Source organism: Rhinichthys klamathensis, unplaced genomic scaffold, assembly GCF_029890125.1.
Source record: "Rhinichthys klamathensis goyatoka isolate OS25496 unplaced genomic scaffold, OSU_Roscu_1.1 h1tg001190l_1, whole genome shotgun sequence".
Lineage (NCBI taxonomy): Eukaryota > Metazoa > Chordata > Actinopteri > Cypriniformes > Leuciscidae > Rhinichthys > Rhinichthys klamathensis.
Genome location: NW_026607378.1, coordinates 46458 through 70560, shown reverse-complemented (window position 1 = coordinate 70560; position 24103 = coordinate 46458). Strand labels below are relative to the sequence as shown.

Sequence of the window (24103 nt, the reverse complement as noted above, 5' to 3'; positions counted from 1 at the left end):
TACAATTGGTTCGATTGATTCGTATTTTCGAAAAAGCCGAGTTTCTCCCAACACCACCTCCAGTGTAAAATCCACTAATATGTGATTTTATGTATGTTTAATAAGGGTGGGAAAGAACAAGGAATAACTTTATTCTTATGAACCAATGGAATCGCCCAGTTGCATAAACTCCCACTCATACAAGTCTGGAGAATCATGTCTGTTAATGAAGAGGGAGGGATTATCATTAATTTGCCAAAATCTGTAGAGTACAAAAAGACCAAAGGGCAGCATCTCAACAGTGTGACTAGCTGTTGAACAATGGCAGGAAGTTGGTATGCTGTTCAGTCTCTGGCACTTTGTGTTTGGTTCGGTGCTTTCTGTCATGCTGTTCCAAAGTGGAGTAATCTTCCCCAGAATTCTCAAACTCTGATGTTCCAGCAAACTGACCAGCGGTTTCAACAACCAGTTCAACAGCAAGCTAGTCAACAGTTTTCTCCGCAGTTTCAACAGTCAGTTCAACAGCAAGCTAATCAACGGTTTCCTCAGCCAGTTCAACAGCAAGCTAGTCAACAGTTTCCTCAGTCAGTTCAACAGCAAGCTAGTCAAAGGTTTCCTCAGCCAGCTCAACAAGCTAGTCAACAGTTTCCTCAGCAGTTTCCTCAGTCAGTTCAACAGCAAGCTAGTCAACAGTTTCCTCAGTCCGTTCAACAGCAAGCTAGTCAACGGTTTCCTCAGCCAGCTCAACAAGCTAGTCAGCAGTTTCCCCAGTCGGTTCAACAGCAAGGTAGTCAACAGTTTCCCCAGTCAGTTCAACAGCAAGCTAGTCAACAGTTTCCCCAGTCAGTTCAACAGCAAGCTAGTCAACAGTTTCCTCAGCAGTTTCAGCCTAAGCAGCCAGTGGCACAGGCAGAGCCCCTTGACAAATGTACTGTAGCTGATTATGAGCAGATCCAATGTGGACCACCTGGTATCAGTGGTGCTGAGTGTGCAGCTATCAACTGCTGCTTTAATGGACAGCAGTGTTACTATGGGAAGGCAGGTAAGAGTGTTGAGTCAATGTAAAGGTGTTCATGTTAAACTGATCTTCAGCAATAACCTGCTCTTGTACCTTGTTTCAGTGACTGTCCAGTGTATAAGAGATGGTCAGTTTGTGGTAGTGGTGGCTAGAGACGTTACGCTGCCTCGATTGAGCCTGGATTCAGTCCGTCTCCTGGGTGGAAATGATCCAGCTTGCAGTCCTGTGGGATCCACACCTTTCTTTGCTATATATCAGTTCCCTGTCACTGCATGTGGCACAAGCATGATTGTGAGTAGCTGCTTGTGGTTTTGTTCTGCATGGCTTGGAATGGACTGGATGCCAACGGTTACTATTTGCAGGAGGACAGTGGATATGTGGTGTATGAAAACAGAATGACCTCCTCGTATGAAGTGGGAATGGGACCACTTGGTTCCATCACAAGGGACAGCCATTTTGAGTAAGTGATGCATGCTTTATCATAAATGTTAATCCTGGACAAATGCTTCAAGCTCACTGTTTGTTGTCCAGGCTTCTCTTCCAGTGTAGGTACTCTGGTACTTCTGTGGAAGCTCTGGTTGTGGAGGTCAACACTGTTCCTCCACCTCCACCAGTAGCTGCTCCTGGACCCCTCAGAGTGGAGCTTAGACTGGCAAATGGTCAATGTGTCACCAAAGGCTGTGCAGAAGGTAAGTGTTTGTCCCAAGTATGCCTAAAGCCTTTCTAAAACTCCAGTTTGCAGCAGTTTCAAGTTAAACACTGTATTCTTCCTCAGGGGACGAGGCGTACACGTCCTACTACAGTGATGCTGATTATCCGGTGACAAAAGTCTTGCGTGAACCTGTGTATGTTGAGGTGCACATTTTGGAGAGGACCGACCCCAACATTGTCTTGATGCTGGGACATTGCTGGGCGACATCAACCCCTAGTCCACTCAGTCTACCCCAGTGGGACCTTCTGGTTGATGGGTGAGTAAGGCCAGTCTTTATCCATCTAGTGTGCAGTAAGGTGTTTCTGACTGCCTCTTTGCCTTTCAGATGCCCTTACCAGGATGATCGTTACCTGACCACATTGGTTCCAGTGGCTGGATCATCTGGTCTTCAGTTCCCAACCCACTACAAGCGCTTTGTTGTGAAGATGTTCACATTTGTAGATCCAGCATCACTGGCTCCTCTGCAGGAAATGGTACAGTACCCATTGTGTCAGTTTTCAACTGTCTCTTGGTTCCTAATGCCAGCTTTGGTTCTCCTCTCAGGTCTTCATCCATTGCAGTACAGAGGTGTGCCATCCCTCTTCTGGCTCTTGTCAGCAAAGTTGCTCCAGGCAAAGTCAGTGCTTCCTGTTATTTAAACGGTTTAATTTAGCTTGTGTTTTTAAAGTTGTGGGAGTGTTAATTTTTGTTTGTTTTCTTGCACTTTTAGGAAGGGACGTTCGTTTAAACACTACCACTTCTGGCCAAACTGTGGTTTCTAGTGGAGAAGTGAGACTGATTCTATGAGTATTTAATAAATGATATTAAACATTGTCCTTGTCTGACCACATTTTGTGCAACGCTACCAACATGAAATTGTTCTGGTTTTATTTGGTATGTTGAGGACAGCTGTAACTTCCAGACTTCTACAAATCTCCCTGGGCCTCTATGGGAGGCAGGTGGATCATAAAGCACCTGTCAATTTGTTCTCATTGGTTCTTGCTGTAGCTCAAATGTGTTGCATAAAACAAATGAACCTCGTTGGTTCTTGCTGAAGCTCAAATGTGTTGCATAAAACAAATAAACCTCGTTGGTTCTTGCTGAAGCTCAAACGTGCTGTGTAACACGCTAGAATGAACCTCATTGGTTCTTGCTGTAGCTCAAATGTGTTGCATAAACCTCGTTGGTTCTTGCTGAAGCTCAAACGTGCTGTGTAACACACTAGAATGAACCTCGTTGGTTCTTGCTGTAGCTCAAATGTGTTGCATAAAACAAATGAACCTCGTTGGTTCTTGCCGAAGCTCAAATGTGCTGCGTAACACTAGAGCCCCTTTTACACAGTGCGTTGATCATGGGAAATTGCCATAAACTTGCTAGAGTGCCTTCTGTGTGAATGCAAACACGTCCTGGGACTGATGCCGGAATCAGTCCCGGAAACGTGCCGTGTGTGAACAAAAGCCAGGACCAATGGTGTAAGGGGTGTGTCGTAGTGATGAAGCTGAGGTAATTCATCAGCTTAGTGGAACGGTATGCAATGCACTAGTTTATGGTTGAATCAGAAAAAAAAGCATGAGTTTCTTGAGAGAAATCGCAGATCATAAGCAAACTTAGACGCTGTGGAGGTATTACACGTCACATGTCTTTACGGGGATGTGTGAACGCACTCTCAAATTCCGGAAGATCACTGGCAGTGTGAATGAACCAAAATCAAATGATCCCGGGACACATTTTCCAGAATCTGTCTGTGAAAGGGGCTTAGAATGAACTTTACTGGTTCTTGCTGAAGCTCAAATGTGCTGCATAATACATGAACCTTATTCGTTTTAGCTGAAGCTCAAACGTGCTGTGTAACACACTAAAATGAACCTCGTTGGTTCTTGCTGTAGCTCAATTGTGTTGCATAAAACAAATAAACCTCGTTGGTTCTTGCTGAAGCTCAAACGTGCTGTGTAACACGCTAGAATGAACCTCGTTGGTTCTTGCTGTAGCTCAAATGTCTTGCATAAACCTCGTTGGTTCTTGCTGAAGCTCAAACGTGCTGTGTAACACACTAGAATGAACCTCGTTGGTTCTTGCTGTAGCTCAAATGTGTTGCATAAAACAAATAAACCTCATTGGTTCTTGCTGAAGCTCAAACATGCTGTGTAATTCACTAGAATGAACCTCGTTGGTTCTTGCTGTAGCTCAAATGTGTTGCATAAAACAAATGAACCTCGTTGGTTCTTGCCGAAGCTCAAATGTGCTGCGTAACACTAGAGCCCCTTTCACACAGTGCGTTGATCCTGGGAAATTGCCATAAACTTGCTAGAGTGCCTTCAATGTGAATGCAAACACGTCCTGGGACTGATGCTGGAATCAGTCCTGGAAACGTGCCTTGTGTGAACAAAAGCCAGGACCAATGGTGTAAGGGGTGTGTCGTAGTGATGAAGCTGAGATAATTCATCAGCTTAGTGGAACGGTATGCAATGCGCTAGTTTATGGTCGAATCAGAAAAAAAAAGCATGAGTGTTTCTTGAGAGAAATCGCAGATCATAAGCAAACTTAGACGCTGTGGAGGTATTACACGTCACATCCTGATGTCACATGTCTTTACGGGGATGTGTGAACGCATTCTCAAATTCCGGAAGATCACTGGCAGTGTGAATGAACCAAAATCAAATGATCCCGGGACACATTTTCCAGAATCTCTGTGTGAAAGGGGCTTAGAATGAACTTCACTGGTTCTTGCTGAAGCTCAAATGTGCTGCATAATACATGAGAATGAACCTTATTTGTTTTTGCTGAAGCTCAAACAGGCTGTATAACACTAGAATTAACCTCAGTGGTTTTTGTTAAAGCTCACACATGCTGTGTAACACGAGAATGAACCTCATTGGTTCTTTTGGATACTCAAAAAGTGCTGCATAACACAAGAATGAACATCACTGGTTCTCGAGGAAGCTCAAACATGCTGCGTAACACCAGTGTGTTGCTTTTTCGAACCACAATTGATTCGAATTTTCAAAAAAGCCAAGTTTCTCCCAACACCACCTCCAGTGTGAAATCCACTAATATGCGATTTTATGTATGTTTAATAAGGGTGGAAAAGAACAAGGAATAACTTTATTCTTATGAACCAATGGAATCGCCCAGTTGCATAAACTCCCACTCATACAAGTCTGGAGAATCATGTCTGTTAATGAAGAGGGAGGGATTATCATTAATTTGCCAAAATCTGTAGAGTACAAAAAGACCAAAGGGCAGCATCTCAACAGTGTGACTAGCTGTTGAACAATGGCAGGAAGTTGGTATGCTGTTCAGTCTCTGGCACTTTGTGTTTGGTTCGGTGCTTTCTGTCATGCTGTTCCAAAGTGGAGTAATCTTCCCCAGAATTCTCAAACTCTGATGTTCCAGCAAACTGACCAGCGGTTTCAACAACCAGTTCAACAGCAAGCTAGTCAACCGTTTTCTCCGCAGTTTCAACAGTCAGTTCAACAGCAAGCTAGTCAACGGTTTCCTCAGCCAGTTCAACAGCAAGCTAGTCAACGGTTTCCTCAGCCAGTTCAACAAGCTAGTCAACAGTTTCCTCAGTCAGTTCAACAGCAAGCTAGTCAAAGGTTTCCTCAGCCAGCTCAACAAGCTAGTCAACAGTTTCCTCAGCAGTTTCCTCAGTCAGTTCAACAGCAAGCTAGTCAACAGTTTCCTCAGCAGTTTCCTCAGTCAGTTCAACAGCAAGCTAGTCAACGGTTTCCTCAGCCAGCTCAACAAGCTAGTCAGCAGTTTCCTCAGTCCGTTCAACAGCAAGCTAGTCAACGGTTTCCTCAGCCAGCTCAACAAGCTAGTCAACAGTTTCCCCAGTCGGTTCAACAGCAAGCTAGTCAACAGTTTCCCCAGTCAGTTCAACAGCAAGCTAGTCAACAGTTTCCTCAGCAGTTTCAGCCTAAGCAGCCAGTGGCACAGGCAGAGCCCCTTGACAAATGTACTGTAGCTGATTATGAGCAGATCCAATGTGGACCACCTGGTATCAGTGGTGCTGAGTGTGCAGCTATCAACTGCTGCTTTAATGGACAGCAGTGTTACTATGGGAAGGCAGGTAAGAGTGTTGAGTCAATGTAAAGGTGTTCATGTTAAACTGATCTTCAGCAATAACCTGCTCTTGTACCTTGTTTCAGTGACTGTCCAGTGTATAAGAGATGGTCAGTTTGTGGTAGTGGTGGCTAGAGACGTTACGCTGCCTCGATTGAGCCTGGATTCAGTCCGTCTCCTGGGTGGAAATGATCCAGCTTGCAGTCCTGTGGGATCCACACCTTTCTTTGCTATATATCAGTTCCCTGTCACTGCATGTGGCACAAGCATGATTGTGAGTAGCTGCTTGTGGTTTTGTTCTGCATGGCTTGGAATGGACTGGATGCCAACGGTTACTATTTGCAGGAGGACAGTGGATATGTGGTGTATGAAAACAGAATGACCTCCTCGTATGAAGTGGGTATGGGACAACTTGGTTCCATCACAAGGGACAGCCATTTTGAGTAAGTGATGCATGCTTTATCATAAATGTTAATCCTGGACAAATGCTTCAAGCTCACTGTTTGTTGTCCAGGCTTCTCTTCCAGTGTAGGTACTCTGGTACTTCTGTGGAAGCTCTGGTTGTGGAGGTCAACACTGTTCCTCCACCTCCACCAGTAGCTGCTCCTGGACCCCTCAGAGTGGAGCTTAGACTGGCAAATGGTCAATGTGTCACCAAAGGCTGTGCAGAAGGTAAGTGTTTGTCCCAAGTATGCCTAAAGCCTTTCTAAAACTCCAGTTTGCAGCAGTTTCAAGTTAAACACTGTATTCTTCCTCAGGGGACGAGGCGTACACGTCCTACTACAGTGATGCTGATTATCCGGTGACAAAAGTCTTGCGTGAACCTGTGTATGTTGAGGTGCACATTTTGGAGAGGACCGACCCCAACATTGTCTTGATGCTGGGACATTGCTGGGCGACATCAACCCCTAGTCCACTCAGTCTACCCCAGTGGGACCTTCTGGTTGATGGGTGAGTAAGGCCAGTCTTTATCCATCTAGTGTGCAGTAAGGTGTTTCTGACTGCCTCTTTGCCTTTCAGATGCCCTTACCAGGATGATCGTTACCTGACCACATTGGTTCCAGTGGCTGGATCATCTGGTCTTCAGTTCCCAACCCACTACAAGCGCTTTGTTGTGAAGATGTTCACATTTGTAGATCCAGCATCACTGGCTCCTCTGCAGGAAACGGTACAGTACCCAGTGTGTCAGTTTTCAACTGTCTCTTGGTTCCTAATGCCAGCTTTGGTTCTCCTCTCAGGTCTTCATCCATTGCAGTACAGAGGTGTGCCATCCCTCTTCTGGCTCTTGTCAGCAAAGTTGCTCCAGGCAAAGTCAGTGCTTCCTGTTATTTAAACGGTTTAATTTAGCTTGTGTTTTAAAAGTTGTGGGAGTGTTAATTTTTGTTTGTTTTCTTGCACTTTTAGGAAGGGACGTTCGTTTAAACACTACCACTTCTGGCCAAACTGTGGTTTCTAGTGGAGAAGTGAGACTGATTCTATGAGTATTTAATAAATGATATTAAACATTGTCCTTGTCTGACCACATTTTGTGCAACGCTACCAACATGAAATTGTTCTGGTTTTATTTGGTATGTTGAGGACAGCTGTAACTTCCAGACTTCTACAAATCTCCCTGGGCCTCTATGGGAGGCAGGTGGATCATAAAGCACCTGTCAATTTGTTCTCATTGGTTCTTGCTGTAGCTCAAATGTGTTGCATAAAACAAATGAACCTCGTTGGTTCTTGCTGTAGCTCAAATGTGTTGCATAAAACAAATAAACCTCGTTGGTTCTTGCTGAAGCTCAAACGTGCTGTGTAACACACTAGAATGAACCTCGTTGGTTCTTGCTGTAGCTCAAATGTGTTGCATAAACCTCGTTGGTTCTTGCTGAAGCTCAAATGTGTTGCATAAAACAAATAAACCTCGTTGGTTCTTGCTGAAGCTCAAACGTGCTGTGTAACACACTAGAATGAACCTTGTTGGTTCTTCTTGCTGTAGCTCAAATGTGTTGCATAAAACAAATGAACCTCGTTGGTTCTTGCCGAAGCTCAAATGTGCTGCGTAACACTAGAGCCCCTTTTACACAGTGCGTTGATCCTGGGAAATTGCCATAAACTTGCTAGAGTGCCTTCTGTGTGAATGCAAACACGTCCTGGGACTGATGCCGGAATCAGTCCCGGAAACGTGCCGTGTGTGAACAAAAGCCAGGACCAATGGTGTAAGGGGTGTGTCGTAGTGATGAAGTTGAGGTAATTCATCAGCTTAGTGGAACGGTATGCAATGCACTAGTTTATGGTTGAATCAGAAAAAAAAGCATGAGTTTCTTGAGAGAAATCGCAGATCATAAGCAAACTTAGACGCTGTGGAGGTATTACACGTCACATGTCTTTACGGGGATGTGTGAACGCACTCTCAAATTCCGGAAGATCACTGGCAGTGTGAATGAACCAAAATCAAATGATCCCGGGACACATTTTCCAGAATCTGTCTGTGAAAGGGGCTTAGAATGAACTTTACTGGTTCTTGCTGAAGCTCAAATGTGCTGCATAATACATGAACCTTATTCGTTTTTGCTGAAGCTCAAACGTGCTGTGTAACACACTAGAATGAACCTCGTTGGTTCTTGCTGTAGCTCAAATGTGTTGCATAAAACAAATAAACCTCGTTGGTTCTTGCTGAAGCTCAAACGTGCTGTGTAACACGCTAGAATGAACCTCGTTGGTTCTTGCTGTAGCTCAAATGTCTTGCATAAACCTCGTTGGTTCTTGCTGAAGCTCAAACGTGCTGTGTAACACACTAGAATGAACCTCGTTGGTTCTTGCTGTAGCTCAAATGTGTTGCATAAAACAACTAAATCTCATTGGTTCTTGCTGAAGCTCAAACATGCTGTGTAATTCACTAGAATGAACCTCGTTGGTTCTTGCTGTAGCTCAAATGTGTTGCATAAAACAAATGAACCTCGTTGGTTCTTGCCGAAGCTCAAATGTGCTGCGTAACACTAGAGCCCCTTTCACACAGTGCGTTGATCCTGGGAAATTGCCATAAACTTGCTAGAGTGCCTTCAATGTGAATGCAAACACGTCCTGGGACTGATGCTGGAATCAGTCCTGGAAACGTGCCTTGTGTGAACAAAAGCCAGGACCAATGGTGTAAGGGGTGTGTCGTAGTGATGAAGCTGAGATAATTCATCAGCTTAGTGGAACGGTATGCAATGCGCTAGTTTATGGTCGAATCAGAAAAAAAAAGCATGAGTGTTTCTTGAGAGAGAAATCGCAGATCATAAGCAAACTTAGACGCTGTGGAGGTATTACACGTCACATGTCTTTACGGGGATGTGTGAACGCACTCTCAAATTCCGGAAGATCACTGGCAGTGTGAATGAACCAAAATCAAATGATCCCGGGACACATTTTCCAGAATCTGTCTGTGAAAGGGGCTTAGAATGAACTTTACTGGTTCTTGCTGAAGCTCAAATGTGCTGCATAATACATGAACCTTATTCGTTTTTGCTGAAGCTCAAACGTGCTGTGTAACACACTAGAATGAACCTCGTTGGTTCTTGCTGTAGCTCAAATGTGTTGCATAAAACAAATAAACCTCGTTGGTTCTTGCTGAAGCTCAAACGTGCTGTGTAACACGCTAGAATGAACCTCGTTGGTTCTTGCTGTAGCTCAAATGTCTTGCATAAACCTCGTTGGTTCTTGCTGAAGCTCAAACGTGCTGTGTAACACACTAGAATGAACCTCGTTGGTTCTTGCTGTAGCTCAAATGTGTTGCATAAAACAACTAAATCTCATTGGTTCTTGCTGAAGCTCAAACATGCTGTGTAATTCACTAGAATGAACCTCGTTGGTTCTTGCTGTAGCTCAAATGTGTTGCATAAAACAAATGAACCTCGTTGGTTCTTGCCGAAGCTCAAATGTGCTGCGTAACACTAGAGCCCCTTTCACACAGTGCGTTGATCCTGGGAAATTGCCATAAACTTGCTAGAGTGCCTTCAATGTGAATGCAAACACGTCCTGGGACTGATGCTGGAATCAGTCCTGGAAACGTGCCTTGTGTGAACAAAAGCCAGGACCAATGGTGTAAGGGGTGTGTCGTAGTGATGAAGCTGAGATAATTCATCAGCTTAGTGGAACGGTATGCAATGCGCTAGTTTATGGTCGAATCAGAAAAAAAAAGCATGAGTGTTTCTTGAGAGAAATCGCAGATCATAAGCAAACTTAGACGCTGTGGAGGTATTACACGTCACATCCTGATGTCACATGTCTTTACGGGGATGTGTGAACGCATTCTCAAATTCCGGAAGATCACTGGCAGTGTGAATGAACCAAAATCAAATGATCCCAGGACACATTTTCCAGAATCTCTGTGTGAAAGGGGCTTAGAATGAACTTCACTGGTTCTTGCTGAAGCTCAAATGTGCTGCATAATACATGAGAATGAACCTAATTTGTTTTTGCTGAAGCTCAAACAGGCTGTATAACACTGGAATTAACCTCAGTGGTTTTTGTTAAAGCTCACACATGCTGTGTAACACGAGAATGAACCTCATTGGTTCTTTTGGATACTCAAAAAGTGCTGCATAACACAAGAATGAACATCACTGGTTCTCGAGGAAGCTCAAACATGCTGCGTAACACCAGTGTGTTGCTTTTTCGAACCACAATTGATTCGAATTTTCAAAAAAGCCAAGTTTCTCCCAACTCCACCTCCAGTGTGAAATCCACTAATATGTGATTTTATGTATGTTTAATAAGGGTGGAAAAGAACAAGGAATAACTTTATTCTTATGAACCAATGGAATCGCCCAGTTGCATAAACTCCCACTCATACAAGTCTGGAGAATCATGTCTGTTAATGAAGAGGGAGGGATTATCATTAATTTGCCAAAATCTGTAGAGTACAAAAAGACCAGGGCAGCATCTCAACAGTGTGACTAGCTGTTGAACAATGGCAGGAAGTTGGTATGCTGTTCAGTCTCTGGCACTTTGTGTTTGGTTCGGTGTGTTCTGTCATGCTGTTCCAAAGTGGAGTAATCTTCCCCAGAATTCTCAAACTCTGATGTTCCAGCAAACTGACCAGCGGTTTCAACAACCAGTTCAACAGCAAGCTAGTCAACAGTTTTCTCCGCAGTTTCAACAGTCAGTTCAACAGCAAGCTAGTCAACGGTTTCCTCAGCCAGTTCAACAAGCTAGTCAACAGTTTCCTCAGCCAGCTCAACAAGCTAGTCAGCAGTTTCCTCAGTCCGTTCAACAGCAAGCTAGTCAACGGTTTCCTCAGCCAGCTCAACAAGCTAGTCAACAGTTTCCTCAGTCGGTTCAACAGCAAGCTAGTCAACAGTTTCCTCAGCAGTTTCAGCCTAAGCAGCCAGTGGCACAGGCAGAGCCCCTTGACAAATGTACTGTAGCTGATTATGAGCAGATCCAATGTGGACCACCTGGTATCAGTGGTGCTGAGTGTGCAGCTATCAACTGCTGCTTTAATGGACAGCAGTGTTACTATGGGAAGGCAGGTAAGAGTGTTGAGTCAATGTAAAGGTGTTCATGTTAAACTGATCTTCAGCAATAACCTGCTCTTGTACCTTGTTTCAGTGACTGTCCAGTGTATAAGAGATGGTCAGTTTGTGGTAGTGGTGGCTAGAGACGTTACGCTGCCTCGATTGAGCCTGGATTCAGTCCGTCTCCTGGGTGGAAATGATCCAGCTTGCAGTCCTGTGGGATCCACACCTTTCTTTGCTATATATCAGTTCCCTGTCACTGCATGTGGCACAAGCATGATTGTGAGTAGCTGCTTGTGGTTTTGTTCTGCATGGCTTGGAATGGACTGGATGCCAACGGTTACTATTTGCAGGAGGACAGTGGATATTTGGTGTATGAAAACAGAATGACCTCCTCGTATGAAGTGGGAATGGGACCACTTGGTTCCATCACAAGGGACAGCCATTTTGAGTAAGTGATGCATGCTTTATCATAAATGTTAATCCTGGACAAATGCTTCAAGCTCACTGTTTGTTGTCCAGGCTTCTCTTCCAGTGTAGGTACTCTGGTACTTCTGTGGAAGCTCTGGTTGTGGAGGTCAACACTGTTCCTCCACCTCCACCAGTAGCTGCTCCTGGACCCCTCAGAGTGGAGCTTAGACTGGCAAATGGTCAATGTGTCACCAAAGGCTGTGCAGAAGGTAAGTGTTTGTCCCAAGTATGCCTAAAGCCTTTCTAAAACTCCAGTTTGCAGCAGTTTCAAGTTAAACACTGTATTCTTCCTCAGGGGACGAGGCGTACACGTCCTACTACAGTGATGCTGATTATCCGGTGACAAAAGTCTTGCGTGAACCTGTGTATGTTGAGGTGCACATTTTGGAGAGGACCGACCCCAACATTGTCTTGATGCTGGGACATTGCTGGGCGACATCAACCCCTAGTCCACTCAGTCTACCCCAGTGGGACCTTCTGGTTGATGGGTGAGTAAGGCCAGTCTTTATCCATCTAGTGTGCAGTAAGGTGTTTCTGACTGCCTCTTTGCCTTTCAGATGCCCTTACCAGGATGATCGTTACCTGACCACATTGGTTCCAGTGGCTGGATCATCTGGTCTTCAGTTCCCAACCCACTACAAGCGCTTTGTTGTGAAGATGTTCACATTTGTAGATCCAGCATCACTGGCTCCTCTGCAGGAAATGGTACAGTACCCAGTGTGTCAGTTTTCAACTGTCTCTTGGTTCCTAATGCCAGCTTTGGTTCTCCTCTCAGGTCTTCATCCATTGCAGTACAGAGGTGTGCCATCCCTCTTCTGGCTCTTGTCAGCAAAGTTGCTCCAGGCAAAGTCAGTGCTTCCTGTTATTTAAACGGTTTAATTTAGCTTGTGTTTTAAAAGTTGTGGGAGTGTTAATTTTTGTTTGTTTTCTTGCACTTTTAGGAAGGGACGTTCGTTTAAACACTACCACTTCTGGCCAAACTGTGGTTTCTAGTGGAGAAGTGAGACTGATTCTATGAGTATTTAATAAATGATATTAAACATTGTCCTTGTCTGACCACATTTTGTGCAACGCTACCAACATGAAATTGTTCTGGTTTTATTTGGTATGTTGAGGACAGCTGTAACTTCCAGACTTCTACAAATCTCCCTGGGCCTCTATGGGAGGCAGGTGGATCATAAAGCACCTGTCAATTTGTTCTCATTGGTTCTTGCTGTAGCTCAAATGTGTTGCATAAAACAAATAAACCTTGTTGGTTCTTGCTGAAGCTCAAATGGGTTGCATAAAACAAATAAACCTCGTTGGTTCTTGCTGAAGCTCAAACGTGCTGTGTAACACACTAGAATGAACCTCGTTGGTTCTTGCTGTAGCTCAAATGTGTTGCATAAAACAAATGAACCTCGTTGGTTCTTGCCGAAGCTCAAATGTGCTGCGTAAAACTAGAGCCCCTTTTACACAGTGCGTTGATCCTGGGAAATTGCCATAAACTTGCTAGAGTGCCTTCTGTGTGAATGCAAACACGTCCTGGGACTGATGCCGGAATCAGTCCCGGAAACGTGCCTTGTGTGAACAAAAGCCAGGACCAATGGTGTAAGGGGTGTGTCGTAGTGATGAAGCTGAGATAATTCATCAGCTTAGTGGAACGGTATGCAATGCGCTAGTTTATGGTCGAATCAGAAAAAAAAAGCATGAGTGTTTCTTGAGAGAAATCGCAGATCATAAGCAAACTTAGACGCTGTGGAGGTATTACACGTCACATGTCTTTACGGGGATGTGTTAACGCATTCTCAAATTCCGGAAGATCACTGGCAGTGTGAATGAACCAAAATCAAATGATCCCGGGACACATTTTCCAGAATCTGTCTGTGAAAGGGGCTTAGAATGAACTTCACTGGTTCTTGCTGAAGCTCAAATGTGCTGCATAATACATGAGAATGAACCTTATTCGTTTTTGCTGAAGCTCAAACAGGCTGTATAACACTAGAATTAACCTCAGTGTTTTTTGTTAAAGCTCACAAATGCTGTGTAACACGAGAATGAACCTCATTGGTTCTTTTGGATACTCAAAAAGTGCTGCATAACACAAGAATGAACATCACTGGTTCTCGAGGAAGCTCAAACATGCTGCGTAACACCAGTGTGTTGCTTTTTCGAACCACAATTGATTCGAATTTTCAAAAAAGCCAAGTTTCTCCCAACACCACCTCCAGTGTGAAATCCACTAATATGTGATTTTATGTATGTTTAATAAGGGTGGAAAAGAACAAGGAATAACTTTATTCTTATGAACCAATGGAATCGCCCAGTTGCATAAACTCCCACTCATACAAGTCTGGAGAATCATGTCTGTTAATGAAGAGGGAGGGATTATCATTAATTTGCCAAAATCTGTAGAGTACAAAAAGACCAAAGGGCAGCATCTCAACAGTGTGACTAGCTGTTGAACAATGGCAGGAAGTTGGTATGCTGTTCAGTCTCTGGCACTTTGTGTTTGGTTCGGTGCGTTCTGTCATGCTGTTCCAAAGTGGAGTAATCTTCCCCAGAATTCTCAAACTCTGATGTTCCAGCAAACTGACCAGCGGTTTCAACAACCAGTTCAACAGCAAGCTAGTCAACAGTTTTCTCCGCAGTTTCAACAGTCAGTTCAACAGCAAGCTAATCAACGGTTTCCTCAGCCAGTTCAACAGCAAGCTAGTCAACGGTTTCCTCAGTCAGTTCAACAGCAAGCTAGTCAACGGTTTCCTCAGCCGGCTCAACAAGCTAGTCAACAGTTTCCTCAGCAGTTTCCTCAGTCAGTTCAACAGCAAGCTAGTCAACGGTTTCCTCAGCCAGCTCAACAAGCTAGTCAGCAGTTTCCTCAGTCAGTTCAACAGCAAGCTAGTCAACGGTTTCCTCAGCCAGCTCAACAAGCTAGTCAACAGTTTCCTCAGCAGTTTCCCCAGTCGGTTCAACAGCAAGCTAGTCAACAGTTTCCCCAGTCGGTTCAACAGCAAGCTAGTCAACAGTTTCCCCAGTCAGTTCAACAGCAAGCTAGTCAACAGTTTCCTCAGCAGTTTCAGCCTAAGCAGCCAGTGGCACAGGCAGAGCCCCTTGACAAATGTACTGTAGCTGATTATGAGCAGATCCAATGTGGACCACCTGGTATCAGTGGTGCTGAGTGTGCAGCTATCAACTGCTGCTTTAATGGACAGCAGTGTTACTATGGGAAGGCAGGTAAGAGTGTTGAGTCAATGTAAAGGTGTTCATGTTAAACTGATCTTCAGCAATAACCTGCTCTTGTACCTTGTTTCAGTGACTGTCCAGTGTATAAGAGATGGTCAGTTTGTGGTAGTGGTGGCTAGAGACGTTACGCTGCCTCGATTGAGCCTGGATTCAGTCCGTCTCCTGGGTGGAAATGATCCAGCTTGCAGTCCTGTGGGATCCACACCTTTCTTTGCTATATATCAGTTCCCTGTCACTGCATGTGGCACAAGCATGATTGTGAGTAGCTGCTTGTGGTTTTGTTCTGCATGGCTTGGAATGGACTGGATGCCAACGGTTACTATTTGCAGGAGGACAGTGGATATGTGGTGTATGAAAACAGAATGACCTCCTCGTATGAAGTGGGTATGGGACAACTTGGTTCCATCACAAGGGACAGCCATTTTGAGTAAGTGATGCATGCTTTATCATAAATGTTAATCCTGGACAAATGCTTCAAGCTCACTGTTTGTTGTCCAGGCTTCTCTTCCAGTGTAGGTACTCTGGTACTTCTGTGGAAGCTCTGGTTGTGGAGGTCAACACTGTTCCTCCACCTCCACCAGTAGCTGCTCCTGGACCCCTCAGAGTGGAGCTTAGACTGGCAAATGGTCAATGTGTCACCAAAGGCTGTGCAGAAGGTAAGTGTTTGTCCCAAGTATGCCTAAAGCCTTTCTAAAACTCCAGTTTGCAGCAGTTTCAAGTTAAACACTGTATTCTTCCTCAGGGGACGAGGCGTACACGTCCTACTACAGTGATGCTGATTATCCGGTGACAAAAGTCTTGCGTGAACCTGTGTATGTTGAGGTGCACATTTTGGAGAGGACCGACCCCAACATTGTCTTGATGCTGGGACATTGCTGGGCGACATCAACCCCTAGTCCACTCAGTCTGCCCCAGTGGGACCTTCTGGTTGATGGGTGAGTAAGGCCAGTCTTTATCCATCTAGTGTGCAGTAAGGTGTTTCTGACTGCCTCTTTGCCTTTCAGATGCCCTTACCAGGATGATCGTTACCTGACCACATTGGTTCCAGTGGCTGGATCATCTGGTCTTCAGTTCCCAACCCACTACAAGCGCTTTGTTGTGAAGATGTTCACATTTGTAGATCCAGCATCACTGGCTCCTCTGCAGGAAACGGTACAGTACCCAGTGTGTCAGTTTTCAACTGTCTCTTGGTTCCTAATGCCAGCTTTGGTTCTCCTCTCAGGTCTTCATCCATTGCAGTACAGAGGTGTGCCATCCCTCTTCTGGCTCTTGTCAGCAAAGTTGCTCCAGGCAAAGTCAGTGCTTCCTGTTATTTAAACGGTTTAATTTAGCTTGTGTTTTAAAAGTTGTGGGAGTGTTAATTTGTTTGTTTTCTTGCACTTTTAGGAAGGGACGTTCGTTTAAACACTACCACTTCTGGCCAAACTGTGGTTTCTAGTGGAGAAGTGAGACTGATTCTATGAGTATTTAATAAATGATATTAAACATTGTCCTTGTCTGACCACATTTTGTGCAACGCTACCAACATGAAATTGTTCTGGTTTTATTTGGTGTGTTGAGGACAGCTGTAACTTCCAGACTTCTACAAATCTCCCTGGGCCTCTATGGGAGGCAGGTGGATCATAAAGCACCTGTCAATTTGTTCTCATTGGTTCTTGCTGTAGCTCAAATGTGTTGCATAAAACAAATGAACCTCGTTGGTTCTTGCTGAAGCTCAAATGTGTTGCATAAAACAAATAAACCTCGTTGGTTCTTGCTGAAGCTCAAACGTGCTGTGTAACACACTAGAATGAACCTCGTTGGTTCTTGCTGTAGCTCAAATGTGTTGCATAAAACAAATAAACCTCATTGGTTCTTGCTGAAGCTCAAACGTGCTGTGTAATTCACTAGAATGAACCTCGTTGGTTCTTGCTGTAGCTCAAATGTGTTGCATAAAACAAATGAACCTCGTTGGTTCTTGCCGAAGCTCAAATGTGCTGCGTAACACTAGAGCCCCTTTCACACAGTGCGTTGATCCTGGGAAATTGCCATAAACTTGCTAGAGTGCCTTCAATGTGAATGCAAACACGTCCTGGGACTGATGCTGGAATCAGTCCCGGAAACGTGCCTTGTGTGAACAAAAGCCAGGACCAATGGTGTAAGGGGTGTGTCGTAGTGATGAAGCTGAGATAATTCATCAGCTTAGTGGAACGGTATGCAATGCGCTAGTTCATGGTCGAATCAGAAAAAAAAAGCATGAGTGTTTCTTGAGAGAAATCGCAGATCATAAGCAAACTTAGACGCTGTGGAGGTATCACACGTCGCATCCTGACGGGGATGTGTGAACGCATTCTCAAATTCCGAAAGATCACTGGCAGTGTGAATGAACCAAAATCAAATGATCCCGGGACACATTTTCCAGAATCTCTGTGTGAAAGGGGCTTAGAATGAACTTCACTGGTTCTTGCTGAAGCTCAAATGTGCTGCATAATACATGAGAATGAACCTTATTTGTTTTTGCTGAAGCTCAAACAGGCTGTATAACACTAGAATGAACCTCATTGGTTCTTTTGGATACTCAAAAAGTGCTGCATAACACAAGAATGAACATCACTGGTTCTCGAGGAAGCTCAAACATGCTGCGTAACACCAGTGTGTTGCTTTTTCGAACCACAATTGATTCGAATTTTCAAAAAAGCCAAGTTTCTCCCAACACCACCTCCAGTGTGAAATCCATTAATATGTGATTTTATGTATGTTTAATAAGGGTGGAAAAGAACAAGGAATAACTTTATTCTTATGAACCAATGGAATCGCCCAGTTGCATAAACTCCCACTCATACAAGTCTGGAGAATCATGTCTGTTAATGAAGAGGGAGGGATTATCATTAATTTGCCAAAATCTGTAGAGTACAAAAAGACCAGGGCAGCATCTCAACAGTGTGACTAGCTGTTGAACAATGGCAGGAAGTTGGTATGCTGTTCAGTCTCTGGCACTTTGTTTTTGGTTCGGTGCTTTCTGTCATGCTGTTCCAAAGTGGAGTAATCTTCCCCAGAATTCTCAAACTCTGATGTTCCAGCAAACTGACCAGCGGTTTCAACAACCAGTTCAACAGCAAGCTAGTCAACAGTTTTCTCCGCAGTTTCAACAGTCAGTTCAACAGCAAGCTAGTCAACGGTTTCCTCAGCCAGTTCAACAGCAAGCTAGTCAACGGTTTCCTCAGCCAGTTCAACAAGCTAGTCAACAGTTTCCTCAGTCAGTTCAACAGCAAGCTAGTCAAAGGTTTCCTCAGCCAGCTCAACAAGCTAGTCAACAGTTTCCTCAGCAGTTTCCTCAGTCAGTTCAACAGCAAGCTAGTCAACAGTTTCCTCAGCAGTTTCCTCAGTCAGTTCAACAGCAAGCTAGTCAACGGTTTCCTCAGCCAGCTCAACAAGCTAGTCAGCAGTTTCCTCAGTCCGTTCAACAGCAAGCTAGTCAACGGTTTCCTCAGCCAGCTCAACAAGCTAGTCAACAGTTTCCTCAGCAGTTTCAGCCTAAGCAGCCAGTGGCACAGGCAGAGCCCCTTGACAAATGTACTGTAGCTGATTATGAGCAGATCCAATGTGGACCACCTGGTATCAGTGGTGCTGAGTGTGCAGCTATCAACTGCTGCTTTAATGGACAGCAGTGTTACTATGGGAAGGCAGGTAAGAGTGTTGAGTCAATGTAAAGGTGTTCATGTTAAACTGATCTTCAGCAATAACCTGCTCTTGTACCTTGTTTCAGTGACTGTCCAGTGTATAAGAGATGGTCAGTTTGTGGTAGTGGTGGCTAGAGACGTTACGCTGCCTCGATTGAGCCTGGATTCAGTCCGTCTCCTGGGTGGAAATGATCCAGCTTGCAGTCCTGTGGGATCCACACCTTTCTTTGCTATATATCAGTTCCCTGTCACTGCATGTGGCACAAGCATGATTGTGAGTAGCTGCTTGTGGTTTTGTTCTGCATGGCTTGGAATGGACTGGATGCCAACGGTTACTATTTGCAGGAGGACAGTGGATATGTGGTGTATGAAAACAGAATGACCTCCTCGTATGAAGTGGGTATGGGACAACTTGGTTCCATCACAAGGGACAGCCATTTTGAGTAAGTGATGCATGCTTTATCATAAATGTTAATCCTGGACAAATGCTTCAAGCTCACTGTTTGTTGTCCAGGCTTCTCTTCCAGTGTAGGTACTCTGGTACTTCTGTGGAAGCTCTGGTTGTGGAGGTCAACACTGTTCCTCCACCTCCACCAGTAGCTGCTCCTGGACCCCTCAGAGTGGAGCTTAGACTGGCAAATGGTCAATGTGTCACCAAAGGCTGTGCAGAAGGTAAGTGTTTGTCCCAAGTATGCCTAAAGCCTTTCTAAAACTCCAGTTTGCAGCAGTTTCAAGTTAAACACTGTATTCTTCCTCAGGGGACGAGGCGTACACGTCCTACTACAGTGATGCTGATTATCCGGTGACAAAAGTCTTGCGTGAACCTGTGTATGTTGAGGTGCACATTTTGGAGAGGACCGACCCCAACATTGTCTTGATGCTGGGACATTGCTGGGCGACATCAACCCCTAGTCCACTCAGTCTACCCCAGTGGGACCTTCTGGTTGATGGGTGAGTAAGGCCAGTCTTTATCCATCTAGTGTGCAGTAAGGTGTTTCTGACTGCCTCTTTGCCTTTCAGATGCCCTTACCAGGATGATCGTTACCTGACCACATTGGTTCCAGTGGCTGGATCATCTGGTCTTCAGTTCCCAACCCACTACAAGCGCTTTGTTGTGAAGATGTTCACATTTGTAGATCCAGCATCACTGGCTCCTCTGCAGGAAACGGTACAGTACCCAGTGTGTCAGTTTTCAACTGTCTCTTGGTTCCTAATGCCAGCTTTGGTTCTCCTCTCAGGTCTTCATCCATTGCAGTACAGAGGTGTGCCATCCCTCTTCTGGCTCTTGTCAGCAAAGTTGCTCCAGGCAAAGTCAGTGCTTCCTGTTATTTAAACGGTTTAATTTAGCTTGTGTTTTAAAAGTTGTGGGAGTGTTAATTTTTGTTTGTTTTCTTGCACTTTTAGGAAGGGACGTTCGTTTAAACACTACCACTTCTGGCCAAACTGTGGTTTCTAGTGGAGAAGTGAGACTGATTCTATGAGTATTTAATAAATGATATTAAACATTGTCCTTGTCTGACCACATTTTGTGCAACGCTACCAACATGAAATTGTTCTGGTTTTATTTGGTATGTTGAGGACAGCTGTAACTTCCAGACTTCTACAAATCTCCCTGGGCCTCTATGGGAGGCAGGTGGATCATAAAGCACCTGTCAATTTGTTCTCATTGGTTCTTGCTGTAGCTCAAATGTGTTGCATAAAACAAATGAACCTCGTTGGTTCTTGCTGAAGCTCAAATGTGTTGCATAAAACAAATAAACCTCGTTGGTTCTTGCTGAAGCTCAAACGTGCTGTGTAACACGCTAGAATGAACCTCGTTGGTTCTTGCGGTAGCTCAAATGTGTTGCATAAACCTCGTTGGTTCTTGCTGAAGCTCAAACGTGCTGTGTAACACACTAGAATGAACCTCGTTGGTTCTTGCTGTAGCTCAAATGTGTTGCATAAAACAAATAAACCTCATTGGTTCTTGCTGAAGCTCAAACGTGCTGTGTAATTCACTAGAATGAACCTCGTTGGTTCTTGCTGTAGCTCAAATGTGTTGCATAAAACAAATGAACCTCGTTGGTTCTTGCCGAAGCTCAAATGTGCTGCGTAACACTAGAGCCCCTTTCACACAGTGCGTTGATCCTGGGAAATTGCCATAAACTTGCTAGAGTGCCTTCAATGTGAATGCAAACACGTCCTGGGACTGATGCTGGAATCAGTCCCGGAAACGTGCCTTGTGTGAACAAAAGCCAGGACCAATGGTGTAAGGGGTGTGTCGTAGTGATGAAGCTGAGATAATTCATCAGCTTAGTGGAACGGTATGCAATGCGCTAGTTTATGGTCGAATCAGAAAAAAAAAGCATGAGTGTTTCTTGAGAGAAATCGCAGATCATAAGCAAACTTAGACGCTGTGGAGGTATCACACGTCGCATCCTGACGGGGATGTGTGAACGCATTCTCAAATTCCGAAAGATCACTGGCAGTGTGAATGAACCAAAATCAAATGATCCCGGGACACATTTTCCAGAATCTCTGTGTGAAAGGGGCTTAGAATGAACTTCACTGGTTCTTGCTGAAGCTCAAATGTGCTGCATAATACATGAGAATGAACCTTATTTGTTTTTGCTGAAGCTCAAACAGGCTGTATAACACTAGAATGAACCTCATTGGTTCTTTTGGATACTCAAAAAGTGCTGCATAACACAAGAATGAACATCACTGGTTCTCGAGGAAGCTCAAACATGCTGCGTAACACCAGTGTGTTGCTTTTTCGAACCACAATTGATTCGAATTTTCAAAAAAGCCAAGTTTCTCCCAACACCACCTCCAGTGTGAAATCCATTAATATGTGATTTTATGTATGTTTAATAAGGGTGGAAAAGAACAAGGAATAACTTTATTCTTATGAACCAATGGAATCGCCCAGTTGCATAAACTCCCACTCATACAAGTCTGGAGAATCATGTCTGTTAATGAAGAGGGAGGGATTATCATTAATTTGCCAAAATCTGTAGAGTACAAAAAGACCAGGGCAGCATCTCAACAGTGTGACTAGCTGTTGAACAATGGCAGGAAGTTGGTATGCTGTTCAGTCTCTGGCACTTTGTTTTTGGTTCGGTGCTTTCTGTCATGCTGTTCCAAAGTGGAGTAATCTTCCCCAGAATTCTCAAACTCTGATGTTCCAGCAAACTGACCAGCGGTTTCAACAACCAGTTCAACAGCAAGCTAGTCAACAGTTTTCTCCGCAGTTTCAACAGTCAGTTCAACAGCAAGCTAGTCAACGGTTTCCTCAGCCAGTTCAACAGCAAGCTAGTCAACGGTTTCCTCAGCCAGTTCAACAAGCTAGTCAACAGTTTCCTCAGTCAGTTCAACAGCAAGCTAGTCAAAGGTTTCCTCAGCCAGCTCAACAAGCTAGTCAACAGTTTCCTCAGCAGTTTCCTCAGTCAGTTCAACAGCAAGCTAGTCAACAGTTTCCTCAGCAGTTTCCTCAGTCAGTTCAACAGCAAGCTAGTCAACGGTTTCCTCAGCCAGCTCAACAAGCTAGTCAGCAGTTTCCTCAGTCCGTTCAACAGCAAGCTAGTCAACGGTTTCCTCAGCCAGCTCAACAAGCTAGTCAACAGTTTCCTCAGCAGTTTCAGCCTAAGCAGCCAGTGGCACAGGCAGAGCCCCTTGACAAATGTACTGTAGCTGATTATGAGCAGATCCAATGTGGACCACCTGGTATCAGTGGTGCTGAGTGTGCAGCTATCAACTGCTGCTTTAATGGACAGCAGTGTTACTATGGGAAGGCAGGTAAGAGTGTTGAGTCAATGTAAAGGTGTTCATGTTAAACTGATCTTCAGCAATAACCTGCTCTTGTACCTTGTTTCAGTGACTGTCCAGTGTATAAGAGATGGTCAGTTTGTGGTAGTGGTGGCTAGAGACGTTACGCTGCCTCGATTGAGCCTGGATTCAGTCCGTCTCCTGGGTGGAAATGATCCAGCTTGCAGTCCTGTGGGATCCACACCTTTCTTTGCTATATATCAGTTCCCTGTCACTGCATGTGGCACAAGCATGATTGTGAGTAGCTGCTTGTGGTTTTGTTCTGCATGGCTTGGAATGGACTGGATGCCAACGGTTACTATTTGCAGGAGGACAGTGGATATGTGGTGTATGAAAACAGAATGACCTCCTCGTATGAAGTGGGTATGGGACAACTTGGTTCCATCACAAGGGACAGCCATTTTGAGTAAGTGATGCATGCTTTATCATAAATGTTAATCCTGGACAAATGCTTCAAGCTCACTGTTTGTTGTCCAGGCTTCTCTTCCAGTGTAGGTACTCTGGTACTTCTGTGGAAGCTCTGGTTGTGGAGGTCAACACTGTTCCTCCACCTCCACCAGTAGCTGCTCCTGGACCCCTCAGAGTGGAGCTTAGACTGGCAAATGGTCAATGTGTCACCAAAGGCTGTGCAGAAGGTAAGTGTTTGTCCCAAGTATGCCTAAAGCCTTTCTAAAACTCCAGTTTGCAGCAGTTTCAAGTTAAACACTGTATTCTTCCTCAGGGGACGAGGCGTACACGTCCTACTACAGTGATGCTGATTATCCGGTGACAAAAGTCTTGCGTGAACCTGTGTATGTTGAGGTGCACATTTTGGAGAGGACCGACCCCAACATTGTCTTGATGCTGGGACATTGCTGGGCGACATCAACCCCTAGTCCACTCAGTCTACCCCAGTGGGACCTTCTGGTTGATGGGTGAGTAAGGCCAGTCTTTATCCATCTAGTGTGCAGTAAGGTGTTTCTGACTGCCTCTTTGCCTTTCAGATGCCCTTACCAGGATGATCGTTACCTGACCACATTGGTTCCAGTGGCTGGATCATCTGGTCTTCAGTTCCCAACCCACTACAAGCGCTTTGTTGTGAAGATGTTCACATTTGTAGATCCAGCATCACTGGCTCCTCTGCAGGAAACGGTACAGTACCCAGTGTGTCAGTTTTCAACTGTCTCTTGGTTCCTAATGCCAGCTTTGGTTCTCCTCTCAGGTCTTCATCCATTGCAGTACAGAGGTGTGCCATCCCTCTTCTGGCTCTTGTCAGCAAAGTTGCTCCAGGCAAAGTCAGTGCTTCCTGTTATTTAAACTGTTTAATTTAGCTTGTGTTTTAAAAGTTGTGGGAGTGTTAATTTTTGTTTGTTTTCTTGCACTTTTAGGAAGGGACGTTCGTTTAAACACTACCACTTCTGGCCAAACTGTGGTTTCTAGTGGAGAAGTGAGACTGATTCTATGATTATTTAATAAATGATATTAAACATTGTCCTTGTCTGACCAAATTTTGTGCAACGCTACCAACATGAAATTGTTCTGGTTTTATTTGGTATGTTGAGGACAGCTGTAACTTCCAGACTTCTACAAATCTCCCTGGGCCTCTATGGGAGGCAGGTGGATCATAAAGCACCTGTCAATTTGTTCTCATTGGTTCTTGCTGTAGCTCAAATGTGTTGCATAAAACAAATGAACCTCGTTGGTTCTTGCCGAAGCTCAAATGTGCTGCGTA

The 24103-nt window shown here is 44.6% G+C and overlaps 6 protein-coding genes across 6 annotated transcripts; all 6 read left to right on the top strand.

Moving 5' to 3' along the window:
* The first annotated feature begins 215 nt into the window (after nt 1-215).
* On the top strand, nt 216-2521 carry LOC130079643 (zona pellucida sperm-binding protein 4-like). Its single transcript, XM_056244984.1, has 8 exons — nt 216-1021; nt 1101-1288; nt 1360-1457; nt 1529-1686; nt 1773-1965; nt 2035-2182; nt 2253-2325; nt 2419-2521. Exons 1-8 carry the CDS (start codon nt 301-303, stop codon nt 2493-2495), a joined length of 1656 nt encoding a protein of 551 aa, XP_056100959.1. The 5' UTR covers nt 216-300; the 3' UTR covers nt 2496-2521.
* A 2356-nt stretch (nt 2522-4877) lies between these two features.
* LOC130079635 (zona pellucida sperm-binding protein 4-like) lies at nt 4878-7260 on the top strand. Its single transcript, XM_056244978.1, has 8 exons — nt 4878-5760; nt 5840-6027; nt 6099-6196; nt 6268-6425; nt 6512-6704; nt 6774-6921; nt 6992-7064; nt 7158-7260. Exons 1-8 carry the CDS (start codon nt 4962-4964, stop codon nt 7232-7234), a joined length of 1734 nt encoding a protein of 577 aa, XP_056100953.1. The 5' UTR covers nt 4878-4961; the 3' UTR covers nt 7235-7260.
* Nucleotides 7261-10774: 3514 nt separating this feature from the next.
* On the top strand, nt 10775-12722 carry LOC130079629 (zona pellucida sperm-binding protein 4-like). The gene is made up of 8 exons (XM_056244971.1): nt 10775-11248; nt 11328-11515; nt 11587-11684; nt 11756-11913; nt 12000-12192; nt 12262-12409; nt 12480-12552; nt 12646-12722. Exons 1-8 carry the CDS (start codon nt 10798-10800, stop codon nt 12720-12722), a joined length of 1386 nt encoding a protein of 461 aa, XP_056100946.1. The 5' UTR covers nt 10775-10797.
* Nucleotides 12723-14071: 1349 nt separating this feature from the next.
* LOC130079638 (zona pellucida sperm-binding protein 4-like) lies at nt 14072-16415 on the top strand. The gene is made up of 8 exons (XM_056244981.1): nt 14072-14917; nt 14997-15184; nt 15256-15353; nt 15425-15582; nt 15669-15861; nt 15931-16078; nt 16149-16221; nt 16313-16415. Exons 1-8 carry the CDS (start codon nt 14152-14154, stop codon nt 16387-16389), a joined length of 1701 nt encoding a protein of 566 aa, XP_056100956.1. The 5' UTR covers nt 14072-14151; the 3' UTR covers nt 16390-16415.
* A 1450-nt stretch (nt 16416-17865) lies between these two features.
* LOC130079628 (zona pellucida sperm-binding protein 4-like) lies at nt 17866-20090 on the top strand. Its single transcript, XM_056244970.1, has 8 exons — nt 17866-18592; nt 18672-18859; nt 18931-19028; nt 19100-19257; nt 19344-19536; nt 19606-19753; nt 19824-19896; nt 19990-20090. Exons 1-8 carry the CDS (start codon nt 17866-17868, stop codon nt 20064-20066), a joined length of 1662 nt encoding a protein of 553 aa, XP_056100945.1. The 3' UTR covers nt 20067-20090.
* Nucleotides 20091-21635: 1545 nt separating this feature from the next.
* LOC130079627 (zona pellucida sperm-binding protein 4-like) lies at nt 21636-23836 on the top strand. Its single transcript, XM_056244969.1, has 8 exons — nt 21636-22362; nt 22442-22629; nt 22701-22798; nt 22870-23027; nt 23114-23306; nt 23376-23523; nt 23594-23666; nt 23760-23836. The coding sequence occupies exons 1-8, from the start codon at nt 21636-21638 to the stop codon at nt 23834-23836; spliced, it is 1662 nt and encodes a 553-aa protein (XP_056100944.1).
* The last annotated feature ends 267 nt before the right edge of the window (nt 23837-24103 follow it).